Raw genomic sequence first — 11,621 nt, 5'->3', positions numbered from 1 at the left:
CAATGGAACCAAACCACGACTCTAAGTGAGAAGCTGAGAACCCCACCCATAACACACAGCCCCGCTCTGTTCCATGTGTGAAGAAATATACATGCTCCGTTTGTCACCAGTAGCCCTAAATTACTGAATGTGACTTTATTTATTTATTTATTTATTTAGCTGGACAATGCACAGGGCTGAAGTATCTGTATTAATTACATAAATAAGATGAAATTAATTAACTAAGAGAGCCATTGTCTTTTTCTTTTGCAAAATCCAGACTGAAAACACTATATGAAAAGCTACAGGATTCTAAACCTACAAAGTGTGATGCTGAAAGTAATTAACTTTAATCATTAACCCAGTTCTGACTGATGGTCCAATAGATTTACCAGACCAGAACCCCAGACTCACATTGACCCCTAGTGGTGAGGTGCTCATATTACAGTCTCAAGGCTTCAATGTAATTCTGAAGCTATATTAGTGCAAATAGGTGTAAATCACAGACAGGTTTTGTTCTGAATGTCGTTTTAAATAATATAAACTAATACAAACTCTACATGGTTTCATATTAAAATGTTAATCGCTGCGTTTGTTATATATGAATGAGAGATTCTCAGGTTCAATACCCTGGATGTTTCATTCACAAATATTCCAGCCAGCTCTCTGAAATCACGCACACTTTGTCCTTGGCTTCATTTCAACATCTGTGTTCTGTTTTGATTCCAAAAGTCAATGCCTAGACCAAACGCAAACACAAGAGAACAAACTTCACTTTAAACCAGCTGCCTTTCTCAGTTCCCATCTGAACCTGTGCCACCATGGATGAATATATCTGCACTTTATTCCTGCTATTATCTTTGCTGTCAATTCAGACGCTGTGTTTGGACGGAGACGGTTTGGTACTTGTGCCCATTGAACTCGCTCCGATCCCCTGTAATGACAAAGCAGTGGAGAAGCTGTCTCGCCTGGCTGTCACTTACATCAATGAGGACCGTGCTGATGGTTATAAGTTCGCCCTCAACCGCATTGCAAATGTCCATCTGCACGCTCAGGTAGGAAGCTGTGTCAAGGTTTGTTGCTGCAATATTCTGTCAGTGGGTGATTTATTCATGTTTAACAAGAGAAGTGGGGTGGAAAGCTTATTTTCTCTTCTGTTGTCGCAGAATTACCAAAACATCCCTGGAAGGAAAAGCACACACTGATAGATTTAACCAGCTGTGACCAATCTTTATGTCAGTGGGAACCCATTTGATAAGATTTGTGTTGTGGTGTTGGGAATGATTGTGTACACTGAAATTTCTAATCAGAAATCATCCTCTTACATTGTCACAACACATTGACTTTCACTCTTGGGAAATTATAATCAAATTAAAGCCTGCTTCTCAAAGACTCATTGTAGTCCCCAGATCCCAGTTTAGAAACCAGTGGACTACATCAAAGGTATGAAAAATATGAGCAATTACATTAGCGCGCAACCACCAGAGACTCCAAACAATAAATATTTGTTGTTGTTGTTGTGAATGACTGTCATCAGTGCATGGCATTTATACTAAATGCAACATCAAACCAGCGGTACCTAATTTTGTCTTGAAATGAGCATCATCCTCTTTCACACCTCATGAAAAAAAAGGCCTCTAGCGCTAAAGCAACTGTTAATAAAGTCCAGGTCATTTCGGCCCAGGACCAGTGGGACAAATCTTGCACAACAGGCTTTATGAACTTCATGCTGTTAGCCGCTGAAGGCTAAACGCAGGATACATCAGGATTTTAAGAGCTTCTGTTCAGCTTCTGAAAATGCAGCTGTTACACCTGCTCAAAGTGCCGTCGGCCAAATCAATATTGTACATGGAGTAACACCTCTGAAAGTGTTCCTTAAAGATGTATCTCAACAAATAGGTGTAGTGAACAGTTGACTTTTCTCAAATTCAAGGCATAGCAATATAGACACATGCATTTATCCCATTTTAGAACAACTGTTGAAAACGCAGCCACAGAGCATTGTTTTCACCTCCTCTCATCTATTTCTCTCCTTTGCTTGGCATCTGATCGTGTGTGTGTGTGTGTGTGTGTATGTGTGTGTTTGTCTTCTCTTGTGTGTTTGCATTGTTCATATCAGGGCCCGGCAGGCAATGTGTATTACCTGGACCTAGATGTCCTAGAGACCAAGTGTCACACGGGCAGCCCAAAACCATGGAAACGGTGTGACGTCAGGCCATTCATGGAAACGGTAAGACACACACACACACACACATACACATGCACGCACATACACACACCTGCTGAATGTAATATAGTCGCGGCAAAAATTATGAGTTCACCCTTGTTTTCTTCAATTTCTTGTTCAAGTTAATGCCTGGTACAACAAAAAGTACATTTGTTTGGACAAATATAATGATAACAACAAAAATAGCTCAAAAGAGTTTTATTTCAGAGCTGTCCATCCATTTTCCATGGTTTTCTTGATAACAGCCAAAATCACAGAAGTTCTTACATCAATACGTATGGCATTGTACTGACAAAAACAGTGCTTTTAGGCATTCCATGTTTTCTTTTCTGTCTGTTTTAGTCACATGATACACACAGGGGTTAGGACTTGATTGCATAACCATTGTTTTTGATGACTTTTGATGGTCTAATAATTTTTTTCCACGACTGTACATACAACTTAACTATTCTCTTTAACTGTAACACGTAATAGTCACTGAGGAAGGACAACCAGCTATAAATTTCACATAGTGGTCGAATGTGAAGTACTGTATTTAAGTGTAAGTTGCAGTACTTTTTACTTGAGTATGATTATAGTCTTATACTTCTACTTAACCCTGAAAGATTTTGAATATTTTTTTGGGACCTCCAAAGGAATTTGTCTGTAAATGTAACCTTCCTCAGAGTGATTTATCACTATTTATTCTAACAGTATCCTCTGCTTTTTGCATTTTTCTGTGACAATGTCTGGAATATTTTCCTTCATGTAATTTACCGATCATGTAGTTCATAAAAACAGAGTAAAATTCAAATTGAAATACAGAAAACTGCAGAAGAAGTTACATTTCAGCAAAATATATCAAACTGAACATAAAAGTGTCTATAACTGTCATTTGTTAAACTAAACTAAACTGACAGTGTTTCCATGTTCACTACGGAGGCTCTGAACATGCAAAAGGGTCAAGTCTAATAACACTGGTCTACAAGGAAAATGCTTCCAGAATAAAAGTAATGAAATTTTACCACATGAGAGTCACTGATAAAGAAAAATCAAGTAAAAAAATGCTGGTTGACTGAACTTTCCAAGATACAGCCTTGGGTGAAAATGTGAAATTCAAGAATTAACGAGAGAATGGGTTTGACTCAAAAGGAATATTTGTCTCTGAGCTACAAGATCTACTTCAAAACACTGTCTGCACATTAGAATACATTCACTTTACAGGTTCTATTTAGTGGAAGATTTATAAAACTATTATATAAATGTACATAAACCAATATACATGTGTAATAATACTTAATCATATACCTTGAGAACATCAGCAAACCGGCACTTTTGTCATTTATTTTCCAATTAATCTTATTAAAATACGTAACATTTAGCACATTTAATCTCTGAAGCAAATCATTTCTAAAAAAAAATTGTGGACCAGTGTAACCATGAAAAAATGAAAAGCTGCATTTTACCTTGATAATTCCAATGTTTTGATAGGATTAGTGGTTGAAAAGTTATTAAATATTTTTGTAGATGCTTTTGGTCAATGGCAGATGTGTAGGTCTTAAAGGGTTAACTAAATCTCAGCAGCAAATATTGTGCTTTTTACTCCCCTACATTGTCTAACACCTTTAGTTTCTTCTCAGATTGCAACCTTTTAACCCTTTCCCAATTAGTGAGATCGGCTCCAAATCACAAAAAGTAGATTTTTAATGTTAGTTTTTACATTTTTTAATAAAAAACACAGACATGACATGAGAGTATGAAGAGAGCACAACACTAGATTCCCCTACACTGTAAGGCTTGCAATAGTGAGGATATTTTATTTCACATCTTGCAATGTTGTTTAAATGTTCTTCACCATGAACCTACAGGTAGGTCACTCCTTATTTAAGATGGCCAATTGCACTCATTTAACTATGAAGAGGACCGTATGCAGAGACGTTGCATGATTTGGAATAAAATATCCTTCATTATTAAAAGCCTTATAATCTGCATGAATAACCTGAATTTTTAATATTAGTTTTTACAAGGTTTTACAGATTGCGAAAACCCTCCCCCTTCTGAAAGCAAACTCCTTAACCCATAAAGACCCAAACAGCCACCATCGACCAAAACCATCTGCTGATCTGAGCTGTTTAATACCTGCTGATCCACTAATCCTACTAATACATGCGAATAATTCAGGTAAAATACAGTTTGTCATCTTTTCAGGGTCATCAGATATGACCCATTTGAATGTTAAGAGGCTCCATAGTGAACGTGGAAACACCGTCATCTTCTACAACACTGATAGATTTGTAGAAAAGGTTACATTTTCTGCATTTTTCTCTGTTTCCGATAAAATAACCCTCAACTTTAATGTGAGCTTTTATGAACATCTACATGATCAGTAAATTTAATATGGGAAAATACATGATTTTCATTGAAGAAATGCAAAATCCAGAGGATAATATTATAATAAATGGAGATAGATCAATTAAGAAAGGTTAAATAGAGAGAAAAATTAATTTGGGAACTTGGGAACTGACACAAAAGTAGCACTGGGTCTTTATGGGTGAAAAAAAACAGCCAGAAAATGCATTGTCACAAAGTTTAACCCTTTCATGCACAAATTCTGAGAACCTTAATCTTTTTTTTTTTTTTCCTGAGTGTTTTTATTCCTCTTTAGGCATGAAAGAAACTATCCGATTGAAAATTTTCTTTTGAAAAAAAAAAAAAAAAAAAAAAAAAAAAAAAATTAAATAATTTTAAAAATGTAAAAAATACATTACAAAAATAATAATAATAAAAAAAAATCTTATGAACCTATTTTTTATGAAGTTGCAAAAATGTCCACTCAGCTGGACAGCACACATTTAATTTTTGACGCACAGAAACATGTGTTTACTGATAAATTGTGTAAAAACTATGGGGAGGGCTTGTGATTCTGGGGGTTTATGCTCAGGAGAGATCTACATAATGTGACCAATTCATGTCATAAAAGATATGTAGTGTCTTAAAACTTTAATAAAGATATGTATAAAAAAACAAACAAACAAAAAAACAGCGAAAAGAACAACAAAATTCATGAATATATAAGAGAACAGATATAGAATAGCTGTCCACTGGAGTGACCAGTATGCATGAAAGGGTTAAAACAGGTCTGTTTTTCTGAGCTCATGACAAATTGAGTTTTTAAAGATATGTCGTTCTCACAGGATGACAGTACAAACATGTGATAATCTAAGAGAATATGATGCAAAGATGTAGATTAAACTAAAAAAGCAACATATGCATCAATGTAGCAGTAATATAAAACAATGAAGTACTTATACAACAATAAAACACTGACAGGGACCACTCCACTGCACAATGATGAGTTGAATATACATTTAATTTTCATTTATTTTTAGGATCCCCATTAGAAACAATTACATTGAAAATGACATAAAAACAATTTCATGCACACATAACAATATTACAAAATGCAACTACACAATACTTTATTCTTTTACATTCACTCCAAGATGTTCCTTAATTTCCAGGTTTATGCGGAATATTGTATGTAATTGTAATTAGCCTTCTTAAATCACATTCTATAAACTGAAAACTTCTCAACACCTTTAATATTTAAAAGTACTATTATTGCACACATTTAATATTCGAGGGAAATTTTTTATATTTCAAATTAATTTTGCTGCAAATATTTGTGACTATGTCCATGATACTGCTCATATTATACAGTCATGTCCATAAGTATTTGGACAGTGACACAAATCTCTGTACACCACCACAGTGGATTAGAAATTAAACAGTCAAGATGGGATTCAAGCTTTCGCCATTTAGGAATTACAGCCTTTTTTTTTTTTAATGTACTCCCTCCATTTTCAGAGGCTCAAAAGTAACTGTCCACATGCTTAGACTGTAATATGCTGTATATGTATTGTGACAACCCTCTTGACTGTATATACAGTATATATCAACCATGAATGTTGATGAGATTTTAGTTTTTTGTTTTTTTTAAATTTCCCTCAGGATTGATAATGTATCTATGTATCTAATCTAATGTTGACTGGAATCAGTTAGATGTTGGTTTACACTTGATTTTAGAACAAACTGTTGACAAGATTTTGACTTTATTTGACCTTTGTTGTCTTTCAATAAGTTGTTTTTGGAGGTTAGAGGGAAATTAAGACAAATGTTTAAAGGTTAAAAATGGCCAAGAGTATCCTTGTGGTGTTCTGCAAACCTGTCACCATGAAATTTCCTTCAGATATATTTTGCTTTGTAGCTAATTAAGGTCTTGATTTTGCTGTAACTGAGGAATCACACAAAGTTGAGTAAAGTTTTACACGTTTTATGGATCTAATTTCATTCACTGTTTTTGCTTTAAGCAAATCTCTGGAAACTGCAACACCACCATCCTCCACACACAGGATGGGTATTCATACCTGTACAGCTACGACTGTTTCCTTATCCCAGGTAACACTGAAAATCACATTTTATTGACTTAAATTTTCATCCATACTCACTGAGACTCTCAACTTTGATATAATACTATTTCAGCCCAATTTCCCATTGGCTTTACTACTGATGTGTAGATATTTGATACCAAACAATATGAATTATGGCAGAATTATTGTATTATATTGTATGACATGTGCAATATAATCATGTGTGGTGGAAGGTACTGACTGTAATACATCAGTGAAGAAAAAAAGATAAGAAGAAGAACTAATTTTGCTCATACAAAAGATATATTAAGTGTTTGTGGATATATTGTAGCTGTTTGGTCCAGGTTGGCAGAATCTACAGTATAGGTGTTTGCTCACCCACACAGTCCCAAGTGGAGGTGGATTTATTAAATCAGTAACAAGATGAACAAAAACTACAGCCTATTTCAAGTCTGATTTTACTGTGAGTTTTAGGCCAATGCTTTTTATTTCCTTACGTGATCTGCATTTAGTTATGTATTAGCTGCACAAATGTTAAAATAATGGTCCCTATAATCTGGTCCCTGCAGATCCTCCAGAGAAGCTCCAGAAGACATGTCCAACGTGTCCCCTCCTGCTGCCTGAAGACAGTCCACAGGCCAGTAGTGCAGCTCAGATCACTCTGGCGTCCTATAAAAGAAAATCCATGTTGGGTGCAGGTCTCGGGGTAAAGAAGATCACCAGAGCTGCAGCGCAGGTACGGCTAAATATTAACTTTGTTGGGGGGAAACAAAGCTCTGGGGCTTTGATTATAACACAGCGGAGCGTTGAATGTTATTTTTATTGTGAAATTACACTTGTGAAAAATCTCAGGGTGCACATGAGCGCAGTGCAGAAGGTACAACACACCTTTGAGCTGCTGTTGGCCAGATGAGTACCATTACTGCTCCACAATAACCATAATGATACCGCCAAGGTTGCAAAGGATAAGTGGAAGCACTTAAATCCTTACTGCTTGGCCAAGCTTTTGTTTTGGGAGAAAATGAGACCGTAAAGATTTCAACTAGGAATCCAAACATTGTATTTTGCTCAATTTTACATGTAGTTGTCCAGTTTATGTGAGATTTTTTTGGGTGCTGAAACCAAGATGATGGTTCCTATTTGTATCTTTACTTTTTATTTATGCAATTTGCCCTTTTTTCCCACTCTTATTTCAGACTGTGCCAGTGAAAGCCACCTTTGTAGAGTACACGGTCCAACAGTGTCCAGAGGGAATAACAGAAAGAGGAACCTGCCACAGACTGACGCTCAAATCTGACACAGAGGTAAACACCACAAAAGGACTTTTTTTTTGTTAATATGTGATAAGTAAAATGTCATATCAGGGAAATATTTTAATACTGGAGAAGAATTTAAAGATAGTTGGACATCATGAGGGAAACAGAAATATAAAGGCTTCAGTCAAGGATATCATCAAACTACATTTTCTGAAACAGCTTTATTAATAGGTAAAAAAAAAAAAAAAGACTATGCTGACAGGTTGACACTTCATAAAACTGATGCTAATTATTGTTGCTCCAAAAAATACTGATCATCCTTCACCTAGTTTATTTTCTGTGAGCCATTGCCTGAAAGTGTTACTTGATGACATGACAGATTAATTTTTGGTCTAAAAATGACACCACTGAAGGGCTGTGGTAATTGATTCTGTTTTTCTTTCTTTTCTAAAGCAGACTGACAGGCCTTTTCCTTTAATTTAGAAGATTTTTCCTTCACTTCTTTTTCTTAACTTGCATATTTCCTGAAGGGAATTAATCCAACTTTTTGTATTTTCTTTTCAGACGACTGGTTTCTGTACGGGATCTGTGCTTGGAGACTTTAACAACCATCCAGAGGTTCAGGTTTCCTGTGAGATGTTTAAAGTACAGGTAGTCAATTATTATTATTATTATTATTATTATTATTATTATTATTATTATTATTATTATTATTATTACCCATAGAAAGTCCTATTGTGGCTTCGCTATTTAAGAATTATTAACCTTTAAAGATGTAGAACATCCTGTTCTATTTCTAACCTGTTTTTTTCAGTCAGCATCAGTGTCAAACATTATGTGATTCAGGAGAATCCACTTAGTTTTAAGTCAATTTTACGTTTGCTTTATTTAAGAATATTTATTTATTTATTTATTTTAAATACTGCCATGTGAACTCACAGCAGGAGAAATTATTCAATTAAAACTACAGAATATATAAATAATAGTTATGATAGTAATAATGGTTCCAATGTTATTGGACATTTTATATCTATAGATGCTTTTTAGGCATAGGTGACTGTTTAAGTCTTTTATGGTATATACAGTAAATACAAATTCATTCATCTCATTTATTTTGTTCATAGATGTTCATTTCATCAGCAGACATTCGATAATCATCAGGTGAACAAACATGTACACACCCGTGCTCAAAAAAGAGCAAGATGAAGAAAATCTTATATTTCCTGCCTACAAATAATAGCCTTAATGGTTAGCTATACACAACTAGCTATAAACTCATACTGTATAAAGTCAGGCAAACCAAACAAAATACATCCAAAGATAATACAAAATGAATACAAAACCAAATAACACATCCAGGAAGTACAAAACATAGGTAAATATAAACCTGACAAAATGATGCAAAACAATTACGATACCAGACCAAAATAAGTAAATAAATATTCCACAAGATGCAAAACAAATATGAAGCAAAGTGTAAAAACTTATAACTGTTCATATAATCTCATTGTTCTGTCTTTATACACTTTGTATATAAATACAGACACAAATATGGTGCCAAACATGAACAACAAATTATTTTAATATTCACATAGAATAAGTAATCCAAAAAATGCTTTAGATTAATTCAATCATAAGTTATATGTTTATACAGTCTTTGCAGACATCAATAAAATATTTTCACAACACCTACAGGGAAAACATGTTAAATTTGTTTTAAAAAAAAATAGTCTGAGAGCCAAATTATACATGCATAGGAGAAGGTATACTCATACGTGATAATTATACCCATTTTCTCCGACATAATTTGTGCTCCATGGCAGTAGCATATAAGTTTATCAGCAGCAGAAACAAAATAATAGCTCTTGGATAAAGTGGTGAGAACTACAGCCAAATGTAAAGTGAAGTGGCATTAGCTTGACTCTGCGGGACAGTAGTCAGGAATAGAATAACCCACTGTCTGACCTTGATTTGATGAATGTTTTATGCTCTGTTTTGATTCCAATTTTACTGAGGCAACCTCTAAAATGATCATTAAACTTTTGAATGAACATCACTGGCCATATAATTATTCTGTCATATCCCATGTGTCATGCCTGCATCTTCAGATGTGTGTTGTGTTTGGGTGTGTTTAAAGGTATGTGTCAGATTCTAAATTGTATGGTTGTGTTTTTGACTGCATGCAGTGCTGTAATTATGTTGTCTTCTCCTGTGTGGAGCTGTGGTGTGTATGGTAATATTGCATGACAGAAGCTCCTTTAGCTCAAAGTGGAGTTTGGTGTGATGTCGTCTGGTCTTTTCCAGAACGTCGACATACTCACACCGCTGCAGCCTCAGGGTCACGACCTCCCCCAAGACCCTGTACTCCCGACCCTCCTCCCACCTCTAGTCACCGACCCAGGAAATTATCCAGAGCCGGAGCCAGAGCCGGAGCCAGAGCCAGCTCCCGCCGACCCCACGCTGCCCCCTGCCATTCAACCGGAACCATTCGACCCCGCACCCGCCCCCCCTGCGCCCTTTGACCCGCCTGTTGTGGCTAGACCCTCTGACCCCTTCCTCTCATCCTCCAGTGAGTCTTTTGAAGTTGTAGTAAACCATCAACAGCGTCCACCTGCTGTGGCGTCTTCGGTGTCATCCTCAGAGGAAATAGGAGGCCCTGTGGCCATGCGCCCGCCCCTCAACTTCCGCTACCAAAGGCGTGACCGCAGAAAACGTCAGGCCTTAATGGAGACCATCCAACCCTCCCACAACCCCGTCTTCCTGACTGACTTTCCTGATGGGCCCTCTCCTTTCCGGTCCTGTCCCGGACCTTCCCGGTACACCACGGTTTAAGGAGTCGGTTAATGTTCATTTAACAGGGAGGCCGTACTGATAAAACTGTTCTGTTCCCTTAAAGCTACACCTTTACTAATGTCTAATCAGAGGAGGGCTATTTCCTTTAAATTACCTCCCTAGTGCTGCTATTATAGTGGTTGTGAAGCAGCTGATGTTTAATCCTGAATAGCTCAGTCTTCATTTTAATCCTCTGTGAACTACTTGAACAAGACCTTGAGCTAGAGCTACATATTAAACAATAAAAGTCATTTATTAACTGGATATTTTTTGTCTCTTGAATCATATATTATTATGCCACAATAACGGATCATTTTTTGGACTAAAATTCATTTATTTGTAAAAGAATTTTAGAGAGAATAAAGAGTCAGCAGAAATTCAAATATTTTAGTGTTAGAGTCATCAGACCAGGCAAACTTTTAAGTATTAAATAAAATATAAAAGGGGTAATATGTAATACTGATACCCCAGATTCTCCAGAACAGGGGAAAGACTGGCACACTTAGGACCAAAACCACCAAAAAAATCAATGCTATGTATGCACAGACTGTATCACTCACTGAATAAAGTATAAAACACATTTACACACATCCGTATTATGGTACTATCAAGTTTTCTCCTTTAAAATAAAACTCATAGCTGGTTATTTTGTCTGTCAATAAGAAATTAACACTGTGTCTTATAATCTTCACGTACTGCATCAGCTGATAGTTTGCATTATAACTCTGTTAGCTTAGCTCTGTTTTTAGACAGAAAACAGTCACAGTAAAATCACAAATCACCTCTGTTTTCTGTACAGTTTGTGTTGAACTAAAGATCTGTTTGGAATCAAACAAACAAGACCAGAACTGTCACAGTTTAGTGTGAACTATGGATCAACAAATGGCAACTTAGCAAAGATAAGAACATCATGGAAGT

At 35.9% G+C, this 11,621-nt stretch overlaps 1 protein-coding gene across 1 annotated transcript; it reads left to right on the top strand.

Annotated features, from left to right (window-relative positions):
• The first annotated feature begins 800 nt into the window (after positions 1–800).
• On the top strand, positions 801–10,703 carry LOC115417731 (alpha-2-HS-glycoprotein). The gene is made up of 7 exons (XM_030131775.1): positions 801–1,034; positions 2,099–2,209; positions 6,556–6,643; positions 7,185–7,351; positions 7,812–7,919; positions 8,436–8,522; positions 10,176–10,703. Exons 1-7 carry the CDS (start codon positions 801–803, stop codon positions 10,701–10,703), a joined length of 1,323 nt encoding a protein of 440 aa, XP_029987635.1.
• The last annotated feature ends 918 nt before the right edge of the window (positions 10,704–11,621 follow it).

The sequence above is a fragment of the Sphaeramia orbicularis genome, chromosome 4, assembly GCF_902148855.1.
Source record: "Sphaeramia orbicularis chromosome 4, fSphaOr1.1, whole genome shotgun sequence".
NCBI lineage: Eukaryota > Metazoa > Chordata > Actinopteri > Kurtiformes > Apogonidae > Sphaeramia > Sphaeramia orbicularis.
Note: the sequence above shows the minus strand (reverse complement) of the source record. Positions and strands in the feature narration are given on the sequence as shown.

Excerpts from the sequence above, each read along its gene's own strand:
- LOC115417731 (XM_030131775.1), top strand. The coding sequence starts at position 801 with ATGGATGAATATATCTGCACTTTATTCCTGCTATTATCTTTGCTGTCA. Across the intron at positions 6,644-7,184 it reads CGACTGTTTCCTTATCCCAG|ATCCTCCAGAGAAGCTCCAG; the intron begins GTAACACTGAAA and ends TGGTCCCTGCAG. Across the intron at positions 7,352-7,811 it reads TCACCAGAGCTGCAGCGCAG|ACTGTGCCAGTGAAAGCCAC; the intron begins GTACGGCTAAAT and ends CTCTTATTTCAG.